Source organism: Ciconia boyciana, chromosome 4 (genome assembly GCF_034638445.1).
Source record: "Ciconia boyciana chromosome 4, ASM3463844v1, whole genome shotgun sequence".
Classification (NCBI taxonomy): domain Eukaryota; kingdom Metazoa; phylum Chordata; class Aves; order Ciconiiformes; family Ciconiidae; genus Ciconia; species Ciconia boyciana.
In genome coordinates, this window is record NC_132937.1 from 22,410,055 (window position 1) to 22,434,806 (window position 24,752).

Sequence of the window (24,752 nt, forward strand, 5' to 3'; positions counted from 1 at the left end):
ATACTGTACAAAACAGAACAAGAGCCCCTCTATGTTAAAGCTCACTCTAGAAAACAATAAAAGACACATTTTCCCAGGGGAGCACCTCTAGTCTGATGCACACTCTGCCATCAGAGAACTGAGGCAATTCTTGAATTGAGTCCAATTTTGAGAAGTACCTGACAAGAGAATAATGAGTTGCCAAGAGCAGAGACATTTTGCACTCTCTGTAACCCAGACAAGCACAGAACTACTCTGCTGCTGAGAATCAAGACAATGGGGAAGAGCTTAATTTCAATCTCGCAGATACTCAATATAATTTTAGTCCGCTAGTGGATGACCATCTTCATTTCACTTTGTGAGGACACTGCACGAGAATTTTAGGATTTTGTGACTTGCAGCTATGCTGAACCATGCTGCAGAACACAGCATGCACCTAACAAAGCTTTTCCCATCCACCAAAATTCCCCTACCAACCAGAAATTTTCTAGCATCATGAGGCTGGCATATGGAAGAGCTGAGATCTGAGGACACTGAGGTCACAGGACAGGAATCCTGACACAGGCATAGAATTCCTCACCAATGGGAAATGTTGGTGAAGAACACAAAGCTCCTTTAGAGGCAAGAATACAGGAACAACTTAATGCTGTGCTGGATTACTGAGCAATTAAAGCGAGATATCAAACATACTCTTCCAAGACAGACAACCATTTCCCCTCCTCCCTTTTCTCAGTTTTTACTGACTTAGGAAGAAATGTGTATCATTACATGCTCACTTTCAACTCAAAGAAAATCATATAGTAGCACGTACCTGTACTACTTGTTTCTGTGGTTGTGTTGGCTGTGTGGTTGAAATTTGCGTTTTGTCCCGAGTGCCCCGGGCAATGCGTTCACTGCCCACCGAAGTCATCATATACAGTATATACAAAACAATGTATGTACAAAATAGAAAATCTGAAAGGGGGGGAAAAAAAAAAAAGCATGAGTTAAGGCAGGGTACTGGTTTAATATCCAGATAATATACAAATGCAGTACCTTGAACTCGTCCTGCCTTTACCACGAACTCTATACAGAGACTCCTGAGAAAGCAGCTTTAACACACTATTATTGGATTTATTGCAGTCTTTACAGTAAAGGGGAAAATGCAGTGGATAAAAAGCATTTTTGCCAGCTGATTGGGATCTGTCTAGATCTGTAGTTCCAGATGACATCTAAATCTCACCGCTTTTTCCAGTTATTTAACATACAGACTTTTCTATCTGCTGCTCTGCTGAAATTTCAGCTCCAGCTGTATCACTCCTTACGTTTCTGTAATACCTGCTGTCTTGTTTTGATACCTGTAATTTAACCACTCTCATACCCACTCAGAACACTAACGCAAAATCACAATCACAAATTAGGCACTTCCTCTCTTCCCTATCATCAAACTGCTTTTCTGCACATATACGGAGGTCGTGGCCAATGCCCACTCTGCTTCTCACCTCTCATTTATAAGAGAAATTATGATGCTTGCCTCTAAAGACAGCCTCTGTAGCCGGTATTTTTGTTTTGTTCTCCCTCATACTTAACAGAAATGATTTACAAAACTACCTATTACCCTGCTTTAAATATAACTTTGTTGTATGGCAACAAAGAAACCCAAAAGAAAACCCGAACTCCACACACACATCTGTGCTATCCTGTTTGGGGCAGTTAGCTTTCATTCTCATTCATGCTCTAGCATTAAAATTACTTTGAAACAAGAAATTTATTATTCTCCCTGTGTTTGTACAGCATCTAACACAAGGCTAATTGATGAGTATGGCTTATAGTAGCTATGATAACTGGAAACAGACCTCTCAACTCGTCAGAATGGTCACAGTCAACTGCCTGGTTTCTGTCCCCATGACACTGGGAAGTAAAACTGCAAATTTAGGGAACTAAGGACAACTTACAAGTGATGCACCTGGGCAGAAGCAGATGTGCAAACAAGCAGCAAAGTGCTTTTACTGCAGCACCAATGTATGAACGTGCCTTAGCATGCAACTTGTCAGGGCAGCAGCTTTGGTGCAAGCTGGCTAGCACAGAGTTCAATGCACAACAATGCTCAGATGAAAACTGAGCAAACTGCTATGATTGTATGGATGAGGATGTGTTTGAGACCCAATGTCTCACTAGCATTCACAAGTAATGGGTACTCAACAATTAAAGTTGCAGTGAGATGCTTCAGTTTAAACTTCAATTCAAGATGATGCTCAGGAGCCTCATGTAGAATCGAAAAGACAATTAACCCCATTATCATCTAAATCTCTTCTTCACTTTAGAAATACATTTTTGTTGGCCAAAGTTGAACCTCGACATTGAATTTCTTTATGTGCTAGTTAAAGCATTCAATAAAGCCTGAGGAGAAAGTATATTTCCATGAACTCTTACATATTTAACAAGAAAAGGCCTGCCTTTACCAGGAACTGACTGTAGTATGAGCTAAGCTGGAACACTGTGTTTCTCCAGCTTTATGAATATATCCACCAAAGCCAACCTGTCTCCCAGTCTCTTAAGGTAGTCTTTGTTGTCTTCTAAGCCCCAGAACACACAGGCCTTCAGAGCACTGCACTTGACACCCTAAAAGCCAGATACAGTCAGAACAGAGGTTATTCAAGCTCGTGACAATATGTTCTATGGAAAGCAAAATATTAACCAGAGGTGGAGACGCTCTGAACAGCAACTTCAGCACTTATCGCTGACTATCTGGTCGTGGCTGTCCACTGATATTTTAAACACATTATGGACAGTCTTCAGTTGAGTTTGCAGTAGAAATTACTTTTGCTCTTTGTGCTAAAATCTGCTTTATAAGCCTTGCTGACTGGACTGCCAACATCCAAAAACTTAAATTATATAGACTAATAATGACCTTTGGCTTAGTTTGTTGGTTTTTTTTAAGCATCAGTCAGCTCCTCACAATTTAAACCTAGCACAATGAGCAATGAAAAAAACCCTGAACAGAGAACATGACAGAGAGCACTAATCTCTCCGAAAGACAAGCTAATCATTTCAAATATGATTGTCTGGAATTAGCCCACTGCGATTTAAGATATGCTGAGAAATTATAACTCCATTGGGTCTCAATTTGTTCATCATTTCTGAATTAACATAATGTTTACACAGATTCTGGTACCTAGGAATTCTGACATACACCTCAATGCTATTTTCTCTGATCTCACCAAAGTTACTCAAAATATTGCAATCCATGTTTTGGACATGACAGCAGTACACACACGTTAAAAACAAAGAGTTTTCCGTTTGTTTGTAAAGCACACACTGAACTATAGCCTACACTTCTGACAGCCAGGCAACCTACAGTACCTGAAAAGGATTGTGTCTTTTCTCCCTCTCCTAACATGTGTGTCTGTGCCACAGCTGTTTAAGCCATATTTATTTTTCAGGATGAAAGGATACTTTGAGGAAAAAGGCAGGCACACAAGCATTTGAAACACTCCTGGGGGACGAAGCGGCACAGCAAGATCAGCCTGCTGCAGGGAACAGAGCCAAATAACCTGAAGGGCATAACGGGATCTTTAAAGAAGATCCTCATCTTGCTGACCTGCAGCCCATGAGCAGCACAATTTGGCAACAGGTCTGAAGCAGAAAACCAGTGAAGGTGAGAGCCTCTCCCTGGCAGCAGTATAGATTTGCACTTGCTTCAGACAAGTGTTGAAACACACCCTCAGTTTGACATTCCCCATCGAGCCAACATGGACATGTTATAATCCATTTCAGGCACAATCCAGTCTTCTTAAAAGCTTGATAAAAGAGAGCTTTCAAAATCAAGCTATTTTGTTTCCCCTTAGTTGGCTCCCACTATCTACAGGCAGTGTCCAGACACAGCAACCAGCCCAGCCCCAGTGTGCACAAGGAGCAGCTGAAGGGCTCTGCTCCACCGCCAACAGTGCACTGAGCAGGGAAACATTGCATCTCCCTGGCACAAGCATGCCTTCACCATGCTGGGCTGAGGCTTCACACCCTACCACACCTACTCTTTAGAGTACCGACGCAGCCGGCAGAAGGGACACAGATAGCCACTGTCTTCAAATTACCATAGTGACTACAATTGCGAGCATTAAGTGGGATATTATTAATTAGTAAGACGGGGCTGAACAAGAACATTTCCTTGCTTGCAAAGCAGCTTCTTATTCTCTCCAATTCTTCATATTAAAGTCTGTTTGGCAGGCTGTTGTCATAGCAATGAATAGGATATCACAAACTGATGAATCTTTAACTGCAGATCAAATGAGGAAAGAAGATTTGAGACTGGGAGGAAGACAACTCTAAATTAAAATCTGTTTAATAAAGATCAAAAAAATACTCAGACAAGCAGATGTTTCAGTGTTCATGTCAGGGTCTGTCTCAGTGCAAAAGTCCCTCATCAACAGTTAATACTTGACCTTGTAGACACATTGCAACTCTAGTAAGCAGCCAAAACAGCTGTATTGTGAAGAAATAGATACACGTTAACGAAACAGACCCCCATAGCACTAGCAAACAAGGAGGAGAAAGCATTAAGGAGACGGGACTTCCCAAAACTGTTGTGTAAAGAAGGCGGTCGTACTTTTTCATGACAATAAAAAAGAAGCACAAGACTGCTGTGAACCTTTTTTTCACTGATGTAATCTAGTACCTTCAGAGGAAGGCTGTCTTTGCTTCTACTTTAAAAGCAAACAAACAAAAAACCCAAACAAAACAAAACAAAACCCCTTAATCAGTAGCTAAGAAAGTTGTTGAAGTATGTTTAGCTTCTCAAGCACTAAGGAATTCAAATTTCAGCACTTCCTCATAAAGCAAATAACTAGACTTAAAAATGGAAAGCAACAGAGGCATTTAAGAGGAAAATAATCCCAAATCTCAATGTTTTGTTTGGTTTAGTGTTTCTGTCTGTACAGCAAGTTTAGCCCAAGGACCTAGACTACAACAGCAGATATAGTGTTCTATAATAACCCGTCACCAGACTGGTGATGGAACGACAATTATTCTAGTGTCTGAAAGCGGTACCTACGTATTGGTATCTCAAAACCCAACTTTCCTAGAGACCAAATCCCACCCCTTTCCAAAGTCTCCATACTGTAAGTCTTATTCGACACATTTAGTTGGGGTTTTGCTCAGAATTTTAGAAGGAAAAGAGGAAGGCACAGAATCAGAGTAACTGAATGCACATCAACACAAAAGCAGGTTTTTAAAGCTATCATAATGCTTTCTTTGATCTTTTGTTCAACTTTCCTTCGGCAAAAAATCTAGTTCTTTTAGACTCAAAGAAGTCAGAAAAGCTAGAGATATACAGAATACAAATTGACTTGACAGGGTGACAAGCCCCACAAGACACAGCAAATCTATTGCTGAACTTCCAGGGACAGACCACACCACCTGACTTTCAAGAATCCTTCTCTGAAGTTAAATATTCACTTCCATCAGCTGAACAAAACATTTGCAGTTTCAGTTCTTTTCCTGAGGCAGTCTCAAGAAAGTTATTTTCTTGACTCTCTGGACAAGGAGCTGTGATAAAGAACACTGTGCAGAAATCTCTGTGAACACCTTAAAAGTGTGATTGCTTTTTTACACTCTAATCACAAAGCTACTCAGTCAAGGATTTCTCACAATGACAGGGCAAGGAAAAGGCTGCAGGACACTGCCTCATGATGGCATGACTACTGTACATGTACCATGAGTCTAGATTCTACTGCTACGGCAGCAGCGTGACATAAGCATGAGGAAAAAGAGCAGAGGAAAAAAATTATGTCTGCAAAGCATCGATGCAATGCATTTCCCTCAAGTGCTGTTGTCTAAAGAATCTCACCACCTTTATTACTGCTTGAAAGGGGAAAAGAGTTTACAAGAGTCAGATGTTCCTCAGGAGCAGTGCTGATTACTCAGTGTCTGTACTGCCTCAAGCCAACAATACTGAACCTGAGCTTATGGATCCCGGGAGGGTTCATGTCTCATCTTACGGTCTTCTACAGTAAATAGGAAGAATATTGATGGCCAGGAGTAGACCTGCAACACTGGCAGAACACCACAGGAGAGAGAGAAATTGTACTATCTGTATGCTCCCACGTTTTACCAAGAAAAAAGGATTGCTGGGAGTGGCCAGAGTACCAGCACAAACATAAAAACTAACATATACACATTTCCAGTTGTGTTAGCAAAGTGTACTGAATAAACAAGTGAATACTCTTACCCACCTTTCTTAAAACCCACTGAGCTGCTATTTGAAATTATTATTCTGCTAAGTCAATCTATAATTAGCTAAGAACACACCCAAATCTACAGAAATCAATAATTTCTCTTCACCACCAAAAAAAAGTTCACTTCAAGGATGGGTATTCCTAAGCAAGTGTTATACAAAGGAAGACAAAGAAATATACAAATAGGTCTTACAAATAAAAGAAAATACAGCATTGTTTTGGGAGACAAAGTGCTCAATCTCCAAAGACCAGAGTTAGGCAAAGGCCGGTCACGTATCCAGAGCCCCGCTCAAAAGCATGATCTGAAAGCAGGACTGAACAGTGCATGTTTTCCACTAGTAAAGCAGGTTTCAATCATTAAAATTAAGTAAACTCATTAACATTATTTTTAAAAATCTTCTAATCTTACAAGATCTATCTTTGCTATTATCCCATTGTCCCTGTCTATCAGACATATGTTACGTTTTAGTATATACTGGTGATTATCCCAGCTTTAATAAAAATCTGCCAACTACACCCAATAAACATCCAGTGGACTTGCCCTCACCATTTTCTTTATAAATATTCAAACTTCAGAGGCAACAAGTGCCCTTATTCATACAGAAGTTTCTGGAGGAGGAATCTAAATTTCCCCAACTTCAACTTTCACTGGTAATTAAAAAAAAAAAAAAAAAAAGACAATTGCACTAAAATCAGAGAAGCCTATCTGATTTCCACACAACCAAGGCAACCTTCAGACTGCTAAAAACCTGGCTAGCAAAACCCACCCAGCTCTGCTGCTGTTAGAAGACAACACTCCTGAGGGATTCTGGATGATCAAAAGGCAGTGAATGTCTTAGAAGATTCAGATGACTTGACCTTATGTTTCAGACATCAATATCTACAAAGTCACTATTCTCATCTTTTGCTGCCTTTCTGCAAGAACACCACCATTTCAGACAGCAACCGGCTGGACTTCCACGTGCAAAAAGAATAAAGTTCTGTGCCCTGTCCTAACTAATTGTAAGCTCCATGTTTGCAAAGACCTGCAAGATGCACTAGTTACCAGTACTTATCATTCCCTGTAATGAAACTTTAAGTAACAGAGACCCAGTTAGACTAACTGCATGTTATTTTCTGTCTAAGCACCAGTCTCAGAACTATCAGAACTAGGCGATCTTACTAGACCATAATGCAGACCAGACCACAGTTGTTGTCATGGTCAAAAAAAAAAAAAAAGGGCTGCACAGGTCCCCATAGAAATATATAGCAAATACAAATCCTGTTTGAGAAGCAGCAGTCGTGGGGATCCTGTGAGGAAGGGGCAACAGCAAGTTCACTTTTGAAATGTGTTTCTCTGCTGAGGAACATTTTAAGAAAAGCTCTGGCCTGTTCTGATATTCTACAACCTGATGGAAAAATTAAATACATGGTCCTGTCATCTTTGATGGAAAGACCTCATTCCTGCCTCCTGTCAGAGAAAAGGCTTTTCTGGCACGAACCCTCGCCAAAAGCTACCAAAGTAAAAGAGATAAAGCATTCCCATCATTGACCACACCGTATGCTGTCCTGAACTGTCAACTGACTCAGTATCTCAGGTTAGGAAGCATACGGAGACCACAGTGGCTCAGAGGCAGTTCCTGGTGCTTGCACAGCCATGCACAGACTACTTCCTCTTGCTACAGTAGGAAAGAACACCTCCATTTCCAAGTCCACTGCTCTCTTATTTTCTAGCCTAAGGAGATAAAAGAAAATACTAGCCAAGTCAATGCACAGTATACTGGCTGTTTATTCCATCACTGTTACTGTTCAGTGGTGAACAACCATCAGTATTGCAAATCTCTTCATACCTGTTTCTCTGGGTTTGTCCCCCGAAAAAATGGAACAATCAATGAAGAAAAAACAGAAAAGGCAAAGCCCTCGGTGTTTTCCCTCCTAAGGTTTCCTGAGTAGCAGCCAGTGAAAGGGAACTACAGGGTCTACAACTTGCAACAAAGCAGCAGCTAGCAGAACTACAGCCTAGTCACCGCTTGCAGCAAATACTCAGACTGAATTATACACTGCATTAACTAGGAGGCTTGTAAAAACATTAACTAGTACTCCACAAAAGGAAAGGTTCATTGGTAGCTGAGGAAAAACTGAACTAGCAGGTTTTTCAGGGTTGAGAATCATTACCTCTGCAGCCAGAACTAGCACAGCCTTCCTGAAGTCACATACAAGTGGGAGTGACGGCTGAGCAGAGTTTAGGACAAAAAACATGACTAGGAGTTTTAGTACTCATTTGGGACCTGGTTGTTGGGACCAAAGTTCAATCCATCGTGCATGTAGAACCCAAACAGTTTGTTCCATTAAAATCAAGTTCCAGCTCACATCTAATACCACACAACTGAAAGCTGTCACCAGAAATGGCATTCCTGCTCCCCTACTCCTTAACCACATAATACTGGTACTTCCCTTCAATCAGACTAACGAATCTGCAGCTGTAGAGGGAGTAGGTTCAGTAAGCTGACCCAAGAGCAAACTAAACCCTCTAAAACAAAACAGTGAGTCAGTTGAATAAGCTTATCAAGTGGAAAACTATGTGGCTATACAACTGCTCAATCTGACACGAGGGATAGGGATCAAGTTCATGAGGAAAGGGGGAACTTGCATTTCAGCAGCCATGCACCATTATAACATAGGTAAAATGTAAGGTTTCACATTTTGTTTTCCTGGGATCCAGTATAGCAAGGCTAGATCCTGGTCAGGCCCTCTGCACGCAACAAAAACATTAGGAAATGGCTTGTAGGCATTTTAAAAATAAAAACTCCCAGGAAAGGACTCTGTCAGCAGAGTGACCTTGAATACATCACCATCTTATGGCTTATATATTATTTTGATCACCAGTGGGAAAATAGAGACTTGTATCACCTTTACTGAGGAACACTCCCTAATGTCCAGCCTCTTGGATACCTGTTAGTATTCAGTAACTTGCAGTGAAAAATACACTTCTAAAAATTTGGAGGTGCTTCTATCCAAACAAGAGGAGGCTATAATCAGCCAATATCAGGACAGCCTGATTAAACACAGCTTATGGTAATCTAGAATACAGTCCTTTCCCCTAGCCACAGAAGTATCTGTCTACATTCAGTTTTGGGCATTAAACTACAGACTCAAACTACCCTAAAGCAATGTAATAAAAGCAGATTGCAAAGCAATCTTTAATGATTTTGTACACACAACTAAATATTCAGTGCGTTTGCGAGTCATCTTTGACTTTCACTTTCACAGGAATAATACACTTAAACGTCCACCCTTTTTCCTATCAAAAGCACCACCTTGAGAAGGCTTGCTCCCTCTGCCAGCTCATTAAAACTCACAGCAGCCCGTCCGAGGGGGAAAAGAGGAAATCCAGACAGACTCATCCAGGAAGAGAGGGCTGAGTGACTTGGAAGTTCTTCAGATGGCTCCCTCCACCAAAAAAAAAAATCACAAGGCAAAGCCTCTGCAGACCGTAATAATTTGCACAGCTTTCCAGTCTATCCGAGATGAACTCAGGGGTCAGCTAGAAGCCCGGGTGAGCTCAGGGCACACACACACACACATATATATATATATGTAGGCGAGGAAACAGCTGCAGAGTACGAACTAAACAAGTTAAAGATGTTCTCTTCAAAGAATACATGGAAGGACATATAATCTCAGGTCACACTCTGGTTAAGCTATCAATACTACAAGGAAAAAGCCCTTATCAATCATTACCATAACAACTAACAGCTAGCTGTACCTACAAGATGAGTAATTCATGCAACAGCAAAAAAGGGGAAAAAAAAGCTGTCAAATAACAAAGAAAACTTTTAAAAAAACTTATTAGGAAAGCTAATCCAGATTAAACCGGTACCAGAACAAAAAAAGATGCTGAATTGTAAGAGGAGCAGGGAAAAAAGACAAGTACTGGGAACTGTCAGCTTTGGCCATTAAACTGTAGAAATGCGTATTTCAGCTATTCATTCTGATGTGATGCCCCATATCTGAACAACCCTAAAATTAAATTACTGTTTACACAGAAAAACAAACCCAGTAAGAAGATTCAAGTTGAAATCCAGGTACTCCAAATGACAGAAAGAAATAGCTAACACAAATTGGGAGCCACACAGCCAGGACAATAGCCAGAAGGGGGAATTCGCTTTGAGCGGGGTTCTTGTAAACAAGGTGGCACACAGGAAGCAGCACTCCACATCGGACATCTCGCTGCCAGATCACGAACATGCTTGGCGCTTGTGTTCTCCTGCCCCCCCGGCTCCTTCTGCGTCGCCGAACCGCGCTCTCCTGGAACGGCTTCCAAAGGAATTCTTTGAATAGAAACAGATACAAGCAACAGGACTAAAAATAGCTGAGCAAGACCAGAGACATTTGTTACATTCTCACACTGGCAGAAACACACTCAGCTGCATCAAAAAGGGGCCACCTAGTTAATTCACACTAGAATTGACAAGGAGGAACAAAGTAGAAAGTGCCACCATAAAAAAGTAGTTTTGGAGGGGAGGACTAATTCAGACTTGCAACACTCATCAGATCACATTACAACACTCACAACAAATAGCAACGGTTAAATTACAAGCCACAAGTGATATAAAAGCAAATGCACTAAGGCAGGCTATATCTATAAAATGTGCTAAAAATCTTGTGATATCAGATATTTGATTCTAGCTTCAGAGTTTTGGCAGCAACACCAAAGAGCTCAGGTATCATTCCTGCACCTGTACAGACCCCTAATCCTTAAACTACACACTGAGGGAAGAAGACCAGTACAGACCACTGCTTGTGATACGCTCACATATTCAGAAAACCAAAGAAAACCAAGAGTCTTGCTGAAAAAAACCTCTTTTAAATAAAGAAAGATATTCTACAACATCTTTCTATACTTTTCCCCCAGATAATATTTCTCAAGGTTCATCTTAAGCAAGACGAGACTCCACCAAAATAAAAACCTAATTTTTGCAGTGACATATATGATTCTGAATATAAAGTTCCAGAAGGAGGAAAAGAAACAATAGCTTCTAAGGCAGTATTAAAGGTTTCCTTCCTTCACAATCTTATGCTTTTACTGTGCATAAAATCTTGATGAAAACACATGGCCATTTGGGTTAGTTTAGCTTTCCAAAGTGAAACACTGCGAGAAGCTGAGTCCTTTTTCAAACTTATTGTCAGGTGCTCAGAGACAAGCAGCCACAGAAACAGCACCGACAACTGAAAGCCATACGAGATCATTTTTATTTCTCTGCCAACTCTGGATTGGTCCTTCTACGGTCACAGCTGTTGTTAGCATTTTGTCTAGCTTTAAACAAGGTGGGATTTATTAGTTTCCTTTGATACTAATACTCATCTTGACCTGCTTCAGTCAGAAAACTTGGTTTTACCCCAAGCTTTCCCACTTTGATTTTGAGCATTATCTTCCTCATGATCACAACTTCTCAACTTAGTGTCACGTGTAAATTCACTTACTCTTGTTCCATCATTCTAGAAGTTTATGTGAGGTCAGGTCTATCTGACCTGCACCAAAACGATACCAAACTATGCAAAGAGATGAAGGATTAACAATCTTTACAACTTCAAACGTACAACACACTAGAAAGGAGCAGGTAAATAAAGAGCCCTCCACACAGAATTCAAATCTAAAAGCAGGAATAAAGTCATCCAGGATGTTCCTGAGTGTTTAATATTTTAAAAGCAAAATGAAATTCATCTCCCATTTCTTAGTTTCTTAACCTTTTTAAAGAAGATACCAAAGAGACAAGCTGCTCACATATGATGCCAAATTGACCAAAGTCTTATTGCACTTAATTCAGTATTTATTTTCTCTCCAACATAAGTGGGGGGGAACCACCCATAGACTTCTTCTAAGACCCACAATCACTATTCCAGCTCCCCATCTTTACCTTTTTCTGCAAGTCTGGACTGCTTAAATGCTGTTTGGTTGCCACACGTTTTCTGTCTCCTATCGGAGGTTCTCACTCTCCTCCAACACTTCTTTCCAAGCCTGACAAGCTTATAACAAAATTGAAGAAAAGTGCTAAGAATCCTTTTTCTTTTTTAAAGTTTGCAAAATCTGAATGAGCATATAAAGTTTTTATTCCAAATTTCCTTCTTATTGATAGACCATTAAGAAATTCCTCTTCACAGAAATTTATTCACTTATTTTCTGAAAGCTTACATTCTCTTTTTAAACATATTTTTGTATTCTGCTGGGTTATTCATTACTATGCTGCAGTAACCTAACAGCTCCTGATTCCACAGAGGTATGCCGTGTTTATATACTGTGCAAGGCAGTATTAAAATGCCTAAGTAGAAAACCTGTTTTCTAAAACATCCCAGGTAGATATTAGCCACCTGTCTAATTTACCATCAGTCTAAAAGACCAAGCACTCTGCTGCAAGCTGAAGTTACTCACTTTTGAAAGAAAAGGGACTTGCACTCTTCACATTAAGTTTCTGAAACAGTTAGCTTATTTATATTGATTGCAGCATTTCACCCTCAGAATTCATGTGAATTCTGAGATCTCACCTGGAATACACATTTTGCTAACTGCAGTTTTTAACTCTAGCAACAGCATTAATATATTACAGGTATCAGCTCTGGAGATCATACCGTACCTACAAAACTTCACTGAACAAATGGTTTGGCAATGACAAATTTTAAAACCATTTCAGCACGTGTTAAAACATCAATTTTCTCCAAGCAAACAAAAAGCTGTATATACACAGAAGTCAAGCAAAGGATGAGCAAGGGATAACCAAGATAAAATATTACAAGCTTTAAAAATTGTATTACAAACTTAAGTAACAGCTTTTTTAATCACAATAATACTTTTTCAGTCATTTACAGAATGTTATGTAAAAATTCTAGCACAACAGGGGATTGTTAAGCACACTTGTAATAGTGTGCTGGTTTTGACTGGGGTAGAGTTAATTTTCTTCATAGTAGCAAGCATGGGGCTATGTTTTGTATTTGTGCTGGAAACAGTGTTGACAATACAGGGATGTTTTAGTTACTGCTGAGCAGTGTTTACACAGAGTCAAGGCCTTTTCTGCTCCTCACCCCCCCCACCAGCGAATGGGCTGGGGGGGCACAAGGAGTTGGGAGGGGACACGGCTGGGACAGCTGACCCCAACTGACCAAAGGGCTATTCCATACCATATGGCGTCATGCTCAGCATAGAAAGCTGGGGAAGAAGAAGGAAGGGGGGATGTTTGGAGTGATGGCGTTTGTCTTCCCAAGTAACCACTACGCATGATGGAGCCCTGCCTTCCTGGAGATGGCTAAACACCTGCCTGCCAATGGGAAGGAGTGAATGCATTCCTTGTTTTGCTTTGCTTGTATGCGCAGCTTTTGCTTTCCCTATTAAACTGTCTTTATCTCAACCCACGAGTTTTCTCACTTTTACTCTTCCAATTCTCTCCCCCATCCCACCAGGGGGGAGTGAGCAAGCGGCCGTGCAGTGCTTAGTTGCCGGCTGGGGTTAAACCACGACAGTGGTTTAAGTGGTTTAAGACACTGTAGATGACATTGTAAATAAACTGAGAAACCAACGACAGGCAAGTTTAAAATGCAGAGCAGTATGATGTTTTAAATGTTTTCTCAATTTAACACATGAAGACCGTTTTTCAAGTTCAATGAGTACACTGCCCAAAACAAGGCCTTTGAAAACTAGTAAGGAGAACCTGATTCACTAAAATAAGGTGAAAATAAAAATCGTAAAAGGAAAAATGCAACTTGTCATTCTACATCCCTCCTCTGATAAGAGCAAAAAGTCCAAGACACGCACACAGTTAAGAGGACAGCATTCACCCAAAACTGTCATCAGCAGAAAGTAAACTGCTAAAAGGTGCTCACTGTTTCACCTTCAGGACACTGAAACTTGCAGTTCTGCAGGGGCTTGGGGTGTTTTTTGAAGGCATACAAGCCTCATATCAGTAGATACTGCCCTTTTAGTCCCTCCATTTTCCCATGTCTAAACTTTGAAGAACGATCCTTACCAACCCTGATGCTGTGCTCTAAAAACACTAAGGCTGAACGCGTTAGCGTAACTTTAGTTTTGATATCCTAAAAGAACCTTGCCATGAAGTCTGAGTTTTTGAGATTTGTTGTCATGGAAGTTACTCTGAGATCACAACTACACCACACGAATTTATTTCAGTATCAAATGCAAGAGACTGATAGAATGGGATAAACCAGCTCTCAATACACTGCATTTAAATATCGGTAAGTATATATGTGACTGCTGAGAACAGCAACTTTAAGGAGCAGAATTTTACTTACACTTATTCATGAAAGGCCATTTGAAGAGTTACAAGTACATCCAAGAAAAACACTTTGTGCTCTTTTCAGATTTTTTTGCCAGAGGAAGAAGAAAGGGAAGGAAAAAAGCATGTTTAAATAGATTATCTCATTCCCAAAGCCAGAGACATAACTTCCCTTAAAACCATTCTAAGTTCTCAAAAGTTACATACACAATGAATAAAACCCAGAAAATTCCCAGAACACAAAGCACCAAGAATAAGGCCTTCCATATCAGAGATGATCAGTTAGACTTTAATGTATGTTGTAATATGCAAGCACATTTGAGAACAAAAACCTTTGCTCAACTGAATTATCACAATTCCTATCAAATTTAAAAAAAGAGTAAAACAAAGAGCCCAAGGAACACAATGACACTAAGTGAGAAGAAAAACTAGCATTAAATCTGGTGAATCAAAAAAAACACCTTACACACTAATGTGAATCCACACAAGGCTGTAATTTCACTTCAGAGGCAACTAAAAATAAATAAATGTTTATCTGCAACTCACTTGTCAGTAGAGATTTTAACATGACTCAAATGCAAGTTGTTGTTTAAGAGTTAGAAGTACACTGATGTCAATCTAAAATTCTTCCACTGTAAGCAAGTATTTCTTTGGCTTAACTCTTCCAGACCTTTACATAGATATCCAATTGCTGTAAAAGACTTGAAAGCCTAAGTTCCAGAAACATATAATGTTCTGGTTCACCTTCAGACTCTTGGAGCTGTGATGTTTTGGGTTCAAATACAATTGGAAAATATTCAAAGCATCAGAGCTTTTGGGGAGCTTTTTTTTCCTAAGTGATCTGAAGTTTAAGAAAATCTTAATTTTATACAGTTTTTGGAAAGTAAATTGAGGGCATCTTTCCACTTTTTTTTTCTTTTAATTAGAAATTCGGGTCATTTTAAAAATGCATACAATTTCTGAAAAAGAGGGGTGGAGGCTAAATACTGTAGGTTGGTACTTCAACAAGCTTTGATACATCCCAGAAGCTGAACTGCTTGAAAGGTCAACTCACAAGTCCTGGAAGAGCTAAGTACACCACTTCTTCCAAGCTGGTATTTAAGATTTCAAGAAAGCAGAGCTCCATACCTCTCTATCCATAAATATCATACTAGTATAAAATATGATAGAGTCATAATACCCAAACATACATTTGGACAAACCAAGCTCATACAAGGGTCTTATTTTCAGTCTCTTACGTGTTGTCTTCAGCTGAATGCTTTTAGGCTTTAACTACAATAAAAAAGTAGTTTAGATATACATTTTAGCGGAGTATAGCACAGTGTTTGAGCTATGCTATGTGAGGTCACTTCACCTGGCAGAGAAATTGAGAAGTCTGAAGCTGACATTTTTCAGGAAATGTAAGAGGCAGTACCAGTCTCATTTTATTCAACAGAAGGACTAAGTGAATCTCTAAACAGAGCTAACTTTCCCCAGCATTCGAGTGCCAGAAGAGATAGCTTACTCCCTTCTCCTTCAACATTTCTCCCTTAAAAAAAGAATAAAAAGATTCTCTTAAAAAAACTTCCACAGTATTTCACAGCATGTCTGTTCACCTATAAACTTACGGGAAAAAAGGCAACTCGTCAGTGCTGCACTACACATAACCACAAAGGCAGAACAAAAACGCATTTATAGGAGTACCAGGAGAAGTAAGATGCAAAACAATCTTGCAACTTTCCAGTTCGCATTACTGAAGCCCCAGGCACTACACACTAACAGAGCAACACCATTTCAAAAGACTGAAACACAGTCGTAGTGTCACATAATTCACCACACAGATTTAACAGCCAAAAGGGATGCGGAGAACAGAGACCCCTTCCTCCTCCCCAAGTATTTCACCAGGGCTCATAGTTTCTGGCCTTATTTCATTACTCACTTTCAGTGCAGTTCATCAAAGCAGGAATTTTGTTTGTTTGTTTGTAAAGACACACCCAAGGCTCCCCAGCATTAATGACTTGATTTCTGCTGCTATGAGCCAGACTCTGGATAATTTTGAACAAACAAATCAAAGTAGCAACCCATCATATCAGTGATCAGGAATACCAAACTCTCCACCTCTTCTACCCCACCCCAAATCTGTCTTGTAACTACCCCAAGCCACATCCTCCTCCTGCTCCTCCGCAGGCAACTCATTCCGTCCCTCTCCCTCTACATACTATATGAGGACCTGTCTTTTGAGTCAAGAATACCACGTACCATCAAAAGAACACGCTAACAACTGATCCTAACTTTCCTCCAATACCATGGAGCAACTGGAAGGGGAGGAAGAGTTGCATGCCAGCTTTTCAGTCAGGGTCTGTCAATAAAGCAGACCTACAACCACAAAACTAGTTCCTGGCCACCCACCACTCCTTAACAAAGTCCTGGTGAGGAAAACTATGCCGACTCCAGTTGCTAACTCTTTCATTTGTTCTCTCCTACATTCAGCTCCAATCCCAAACAGCTACTTGTTTTTTGGTAGGTGGAAAAGGTTTCAGTTACCACAGTGACTCAAATGTTCAGAACCTGCTTGTTCTGGCCTGCAAGGTAAGATGCATCACTCAATGTGGTTTTGTGCTCAATTTTTGCTTAGATATTAAAATCAACTGAAAAGGGATGGTTCTGCGGTTTCTTACCCAATGTTTTATCATATTTTATAATAGGTAGGTCATTTCATAACTAGTGAAACGCTTAGGATGCCTTCTGTCAATCAGTTATTTTAATGGATTTGTTTATTGAGAAGAAATACAAAAGTTACACATTTTTGCTTCCCTTTCTCCCATGACTGAAGTACTCAAAAGCACTCCCCAGCAATCAACAGAATCAGCAAGGAGATCAGTCATATAAATATTTGAGGTAGGTTTCCTAGCAGAAACTAAATCTCACTGATGTTTCATTTCAGAGGACTGTACTAAAAGAGCTGTCCCAGCACTTCTCAGATTCAAGATCCCTAACTATGAAGTAATTCTAACCATCTAACTTTATTTTAACCTTTGGCTACACTTGTGGAGGTCCTGGGGATTTGGGGGAAGAGGCTGGATTTGCAATAGGAAAAATAGGCTCATCCAGTTAACTTCTAATTTACCAGGACTTGTGTAATTCTACAAAGTTTTGGCTTTACTCTCATTAAAAAGTACTTTTAAAAATAATTTTGATGCACATAGCTTCATAAAATGAACTGCTCGATATACAGAAGTACAATAAAAACTCAGCAGAACCTCTCTTAAACATTGTATGTACATTAAAACCCTCATTTACAATCCACACAATTCTTAGACAGAACATATACAGGACTTGGGCAATTTTGTCACTATCAGACAATCAAATGTTTAACCTGTTTCTTCCCTCACAGAACTGCTGAATTATAGTCTTCAGTTCAGCTAGAGCCAAGACAGCCAATTACTCTTTATCTGCAAGCACAGAAATTATTTGGATTTGAAATATGCATCTTACTGCATTTTCACAGCACTTTCCCTAAACATGTCCCAAACCCACCCACTTCTCCACCTATCAAGAGTCATGAATTACTGTTACCACCACCACTTCTAAATTCAATCCTTAATCCACCTCTTTCTCAAAGGCATGTAAGAACATATGGCCTTGAGTTTGCCTGAAGGACTACAGATTTGACTGTGTCAAGTAGTTTAATCTAGAGAAGAAAACTTTTTTGTTTTTTTTTTTTTTTTGGGGGGGGGTGGGCTCATCAATGTATATAAATACCTGAAGGAAGGTGCACAGACAGAGCCAGGCTCTTTTCAGTGGTGTCCAGTGACAGGAGCAGAGGCAATGGGCACAAACTGGAACACAGGAGGCTCTGCCTGAACATCAGAATGCTTTTTTACTGTGAGAGTGACCAGGCACTGGCACAGGTTGTGCAGTGAGGTGGGGGTACCTCTTGGTGGTACCAAAAGATGTCCAGACACGGTCCTGGGCAACCTGCTGTAGGTGGCCCTGCTTGAGCAGCAGAAGACAAGATGACCTCCAGAGGTCCCTGCCAACCTCAGCCAGTCTGTGATTAAGTGAAGTAAAAAGGGAAGGAAGTCCTATAACAGAAAAGCTGTTATCAAAAATGCCCCACAAGCTTCATTAGGGACAACTCTTAAGCTCTAGCATTGCTGCTCACAGTCACATAAAAAAAAATCAAGTGAATGTCTACCTTCAATTAAATCAGGTAGGGTAAGTAAGAGTCACTGGGACTTTAAATCCAGTAACATACACTACTACATCAACAGATAAAATGGTAAACAATGAAAACTGGAGTACGGGTATAAAGTTGCAAGGAGTTTTATACTTGCAGTCATAACAGAGAACTATGCAAGAAAGATAGTGTCTTTTCCTAAGACGCAAAGAAAAGTTCCTGGGCATGGCTGCTCTCCAGACATCAAGAAGCAGCAAAGAAACCCAACAGGTTGAGGATGCATATCAGAAGCCACAAGGTTTTCTCAAACATTGAAAAAAAACCAAACCACTTTTGCATAGTCATTAACTTGCCTTCACCAAGCTCATAACACTACTTCAATCTTTCTCTAAACTGAATCTCAGACAGCTACCCCTTGGCACTCACCCCATGTTCAAAACACTCAGAAATGCATTCAGTAGCTAATAAAAGAAAGTGAAGCACAAGGCCAGGAAGTGCAGTACTGCTCCTGCTCATCAAATTTAGTCACCCAAAGTTAACATCAGTAACTTGGGTCCCTCTTCTATCAGTCTCAAAATGGATCACAAGTCAGTGGTCTGAAGAACGTGTGACTGAAAGCTGAAATAAAAGCACAGGAACAGAAGACATCAAAAGCATGGACCACAATTTCTCAAATACAATATATTATGTACAGCCCAACAGCAAAGCAGGGTTTGGCACCAGGATTTCTTGCAGATTCATGTTGCTGAAACTGCATCTAAGACAACATGCAAGTTTGATAATCAAGGAAGAATGTAAACGCAGAAAGAAAAAAAAGAAATCAGCAATAGCCTTCAAATACAGGGAAACAAGGACAATGTGGTAATACGAGACATCGGTCAAGTGTCTACCATAAAATAGCCATGATTCAGTTAACATTTAAAATCAAATAGAAAGAGGAAACAAAAAAGCTTTCAGAAGCCATGTGTTTCATTCTATATTATTATATCCACCATCCTCAAAACATGTAACAAACCAAATACCATAGAAAAAAACCCGTCCTTTTCTTTGCTCAAAAGCAATCTCAATATGGTCCCTATAGCATCATCCTACTTCCAGGAACAGTATTTTAGTCATAAGAAATACAACTGAAATGTTCTAGATGAAACCTACGCCACACACAGTAAAACTGCAAAAAGACTTCCTCTCTCTACAGCTAACCATTAAAAATATTTAGGAATATGATCACAGCTACTGAATTCAGCTACTGAATTTTGCTTAGGGACATGGTGTAGTGGTGGTCTTGGTAGTGTTAGGATTACGGTTGGACTCGATGATCTTAAAGGTCTTTTCCAACCCATACAATTCTGTGATTCTGTGATTTTACACCTTCAACCACAGGGCTGCCCAACAGACTAAGACAGACTTCCCAGCATTAAACCAGATTAAAAAGTGCAACCTGATCATTCAAATCTGCAGGTTAAGAAAGTATTTGTGTTTTCTTCACTTAACTTTGGATTCAAATCCTAAATGATTCTGTAACACAAATTGTGTTGAACCTGCATCTTCTGCAGATCTGGAATAAACTGTGTTTCCTGTATGATAAAGCAAAAAACAAAAACCATAAAGTTCACCATAAGAGTACTACTTTGGGCAAACCTTAAGTCTCGAGAAAGATCAAAGCTCTCTCAATATGGGAAACATTTCATTGTTTTTAATGCAAAATGCTACACTCAGCCAGGTTAAGCACTCCTCCAAGCTCATCTGCTGGAAGACTGATTTAAGAAGCTGGCAAGGGAGAGGAAAAAAAGCTTGACAAGTTTACCTTCAAAAGAAGCCACAGTATCTTACAGCTTTCACAAAGACAGCGGGACAAAAAAAGATAATTTCAAGACAACTGAGAGTAGAAACAACTCCATCCATGAACTGCACACTGTTGTTCACATAACCTATCTTACAAGTTTTACCATCTGGCAAGAAAATAAGTAAAACAATACGCTCAGCAAAATAGTTATGATGTAGTAAAAGCAAAGCTGAGCAAGCCATGGGACCTTAGGCATCAGACTGTATCGCCCACTCTAATCAATCTGTCTTTAGTTTGCTGTTTACCTCTTTGTGGCACTGAGAAGCAGTGGGGGGAAAAGAGGCTGAGAGGTACCACACCTGTGAAACGGACTGCAGGAGCCCCTAGGTGGACGGGGAGTTCTGACAAACTGCCAGCTTAGATGGCCGTAAAATTAAAGAAGCGTGGACTTTTCACAAGTTAGAGCAAAACAGAGAGAAATCCTTCAAAGATTGCATTGTAAATACTATGAACCTTAAATAATTGCAAAGGAGCTACTGCACAACCTTTCATCCCAGCTGTCATGCTTTAATGAACATAACCTGTTTAGGGAAGTTGTATGAAAAAAACAGTACAAGTCCAAACTAGAGTCTTCTCTGAAAAAGCAAAGAGGACGCAATAGGCTACAAGTGAGCAGACTGCATCAGAAAAAAAACCAAAAATTCAACAAAAAGCTCCAGTAGAATAACAACACTGAAGTGGATATTACTTGTATGTTCCTCTAGCACCTTCCATTCAATACTTTTGAAGTATACAAATACAACACCGAGCTTTCTCTTTAATCTGTCCTCTTATAAATGGGACAAAGTCACTTGGCCTGCTCTTTTACCACAAGGTCATAGGAGATAGCTGTGTTGCAAACCTGAAAGCGCAGAACACAGGTCTTCAGAGTCCTGCTCATGTGCTTCTAACCATTAAGAGGCAGAGATGAATAAAAAGATTAATAAAAAGGTATAAAGTTGTATTCTGTATTCTTTTCATGAAGAACCTATTCCAAGTACTGGTACTAAACATTACGGCTAATTGCACAGTAAACATTACTATTAATAGTAATACTATCAATACTAATTAATTAACAGAGTATTAATGGTCTATGATGACAGACATTTCTCCAAGCACTATTAATCAGCATACTATCTCTGCTGGGTGATCAGTATCACTAGTGAGGACACCAGCAACAAATATGGAACCATAGCAAAACAATGGCATTCTATGAGGAAAGCATCACAGTAAAATAGAAGTCCATGGAAAAATAGTTAGAAAATTCAAAAATCTGCTTCCAAAGTTCTGAAAACAGTAGCTTAAAAATTGGAAGAAATTTTACAATTTAAAAATAATAGCTCCTGGTAACAGACAAGATTTTTTTTGTTGGGTTTTCCGTCAGCTTCCTTAGATTTTAATGGCGTAGTGTGGCAACTCCAAAGTCCCCTCGAGGTGGTCAAATCCTTTTGCAGAGTCATGGCACCGAGGAGCTTTTTAGAGAGGACTGGCACAAGAAACAATGCATGGTGAAAGGGCCTAGAATTTCTAATTTCCATGCCTTTTTTTTTTATTACTATGAAAACACTTTTTTAAAATCAATACACTGATAAAACTGCAACCTAGAACAAAGCAGAACAGAGCTTGCCCAATTCCCCAATCCCCCCTCCCTCCTTTAGAGATTACCAAGATTGTTGAGGTTATAAACACAAAGAGAAAGCTGGCTCATTTTCCAGACTCTGCATCAAAATTGGTTATACACCAGTTAATCCAGATTTCTCCATGTAAACCCTCCAGGAGTCCCAAAACATCATTAATGCTGCCAAGTGATTTAGCCTTGCTTGCTAAGTTACCTCAGTGTGGGTTAAAAATAAATTCTTCTTTTAAACAAGTTAGGTCAAACCACCACAGAGAGATCGGGCCCAGGTATAAATACTGAGTCAGGCCAGGTAGGAATCCAAACCCCGATTCCACTAGAGAACATGGTATAACCAAGGGAATTGCCCTAAAAGGGCCTCTGGTAAAGTATTAAAAGGCAAAAGCTCTCAGAAGGCTGAAGGTAGCTGCCGTTTGTTGTGAAGGAGGCTCCGTTTCAATGGCAACGCTGCTCCTCCAGGCCTGCACATCCTCCCCTCCCTTCCCTTCACACACATCCAGCTCCAATTTCTCTCCCTTGAAAAAAGCTTAGCTGCCTCTCATGCCAGGACTGCCCCTCCATTTCACCAGCCACCACCACTCCCAGAGGCTATCGCCTTGATCTGCTGCTGTATTATAAGCATGTTTCAGCATTTACTTCAAACTGAGATGACTAGGGACCGATTGCTGCTTGGTAGCCAGAGAATGAAGTGGCGGGCTGGCCTTCGCATGAGCTTCCCCTTAAATAGCCCTCCACACCAAACCCGAAGTTCTTCTCTGTTCCACAACGCCTGCCTGTTCCTTTGAACACAACCCAAGAGGGCTCTGCAGGTCCATGCTCCTGATGTTAACACACATACAAGAGAGAAGCTTCAAACCAGGTTCTACTCCTGGGAGCAGCTCCCAGGTGGCATTCAACAGCACTGTGGACATTCCAGCACATATTTTGAAATCTATTTCACATCACAGAGTCTCAGATCCTTGCCCAGTTGTCACGCCTCAAAGGTGAACACCAGGTCACTTTCACATCCAGTTTCTTGCAGAAGGGATCTACCAGTTCACTTTCCTCCTGTAATTTTCCTTCAGCAACAAGCAAAAACAAAGAAAAGCTTTTTTGTTTGTTTTTAAATGCAACATAAGCCATGTGGCCCAACAGCAAAGCTCCTGCCCTGACTTCCGAATTCTCATCAACCACACATACCAGGGTGAGGAAGGACTAGGTAGAGAAGGTTAACACAGAGAACCCAGTTTTGTTCATCGCCATGTCCTCAAGTAACCTGGCAGGGCTGTTGCTGCCGAGATGTTATTGTCAGTGAATTCTGTAGCTGTGACCATGACACGGCCGTCTCACCTGCCTCTGGCACCAGCGAGGGAGCATCCGGAAAGGAGATGGGGAAAAGACAACATGGAAGTAAAGCCCTGCACAAGGTACACAAATCAACAGCCGTTCACCCACTTGTTCCTTCCCGTGCTGCCAGCCCTCCTTTGGCCTGACTTACGAGGAAGGGCCCAAAAGCATTTTCCCCTCCACCAGCCCCGCTTCTCCTCTGAGGGATTCCAGCTGCACCTCCTCTCCTCACATCCCCTGACCACAGAGGCAGGAAGAAGGACAAACCCGTCAGCAGAGAAACCCCTAGCTGTAAGGAGACAAGAAGGCCAAGGAGGACGGGGTACAGGACCCCCTCCCCAGAACGGAAAAGGGTGTGGAAAGCCAACTCACTTCAGCCGGCACCAACCGGGGGTCAGGTGGGCTCCCTCTCCCCACACGAGCCCGGGCCAGAGAGAAGGGCGGGAGCTGCCTGCAACTGGGGCGGCCCACTCAGCGGCCTCTACCTGCCCTGACCGGGGGGCGACAATCCAGGGCAGGGCGCAGCTTCCCCGGGCGGCCGCCAAGAGAAAGTAGGGCAGAGCCGCCTCTCCTCACAGGCTGCCACTTCCTAACAACCCCTCCACGGCCGGGAAGGGGTGGCAGGCCTGAGGGAGGGCGGGTCATTCTGGCAGACACCTGCCGGACAAAAGCTTCCTACCGGGGGATGGGGAACTGGCCTTGTGATGGGCTCCACACGTTCTCTGGCCGCCGGGCGGCGGCGGGAGGCCGACGGGCCTGGGTCCTGGGGCCCCCAGGCCGTTAAAGGGAGCAACGGCCACCCCTGACCGTTGGGCGGAGGGAGGGGCGCTGGGCCTCCCGCTGGGCGCGCGGGCCCACCACACCCCCACTCCCCACCGGCCGCGCGGCGGTGGAGGGAGGGGATGCGTTCCCCCCCGCCCCCCCCTCCCCCTCTGGCCCCCACCCTGGGTGGGTGCGTGCGGCCCCGGCCCTCTGCGCGGGTACCTGCCCACCGTGCTCACACCGAAGCAGCAGCAGCAGCGGTGCCCACCACTGCTCGTCGCACGTGACTTCCTCTGCGCTCTCGTTCCCTCCTCCTCTCCCCTCCTCCTCCTCCTCCTCCTCCTCACGTGCGCGGAGGCCGCTTCCTGCCCTGTGACGGGGACGTCGCGCGCCCGTCGATCCCTTTCCCCCACTCTCCCCCCTGCACCCCCCTGCGCGCCTGCCCCCTCAGCACACCGCTGCCAGCGCGCGCGCCCATCCACCGGCCCTTCCGCCTACCCCGGCACCACGTGAGCAGGAGAAGCTCGGCATTTTCCCCCTCACGTGACCGGGGCTCCGCTCCCCCCTCCCTCCCTCCCCCCAGCGCGCGCGCGGC

General features: G+C 41.8%; 2 protein-coding genes across 7 annotated transcripts in view; both read right to left on the reverse strand.

The window, feature by feature from the left end:
* The window catches only part of UBAP2 (ubiquitin associated protein 2), a 69,533-nt gene extending 68,602 nt beyond the window's left edge, over positions 1-931 (reverse strand). For 5 of the 6 annotated variants that reach the window (XM_072858735.1, XM_072858734.1, XM_072858732.1 and 2 more), the window contains exon 1: positions 791-931. In XM_072858735.1, the coding sequence (XP_072714836.1) occupies positions 791-892 (102 nt within the window). In that variant the 5' untranslated portion in view covers positions 893-931. The remainder of the gene's footprint in view (positions 1-790) is intronic. The other variant, XM_072858731.1, reaches the window with a different exon arrangement.
* A 1,511-nt stretch (positions 932-2,442) lies between these two features.
* Positions 2,443-24,752, reverse strand: part of LOC140650863 (ubiquitin-associated protein 2-like) — a 71,412-nt gene continuing 49,102 nt past the window's right edge. The window contains exon 11 of the mRNA XM_072859680.1: positions 2,443-2,580. Within this exon, the coding sequence (XP_072715781.1) occupies positions 2,443-2,580 (138 nt within the window). The remainder of the gene's footprint in view (positions 2,581-24,752) is intronic.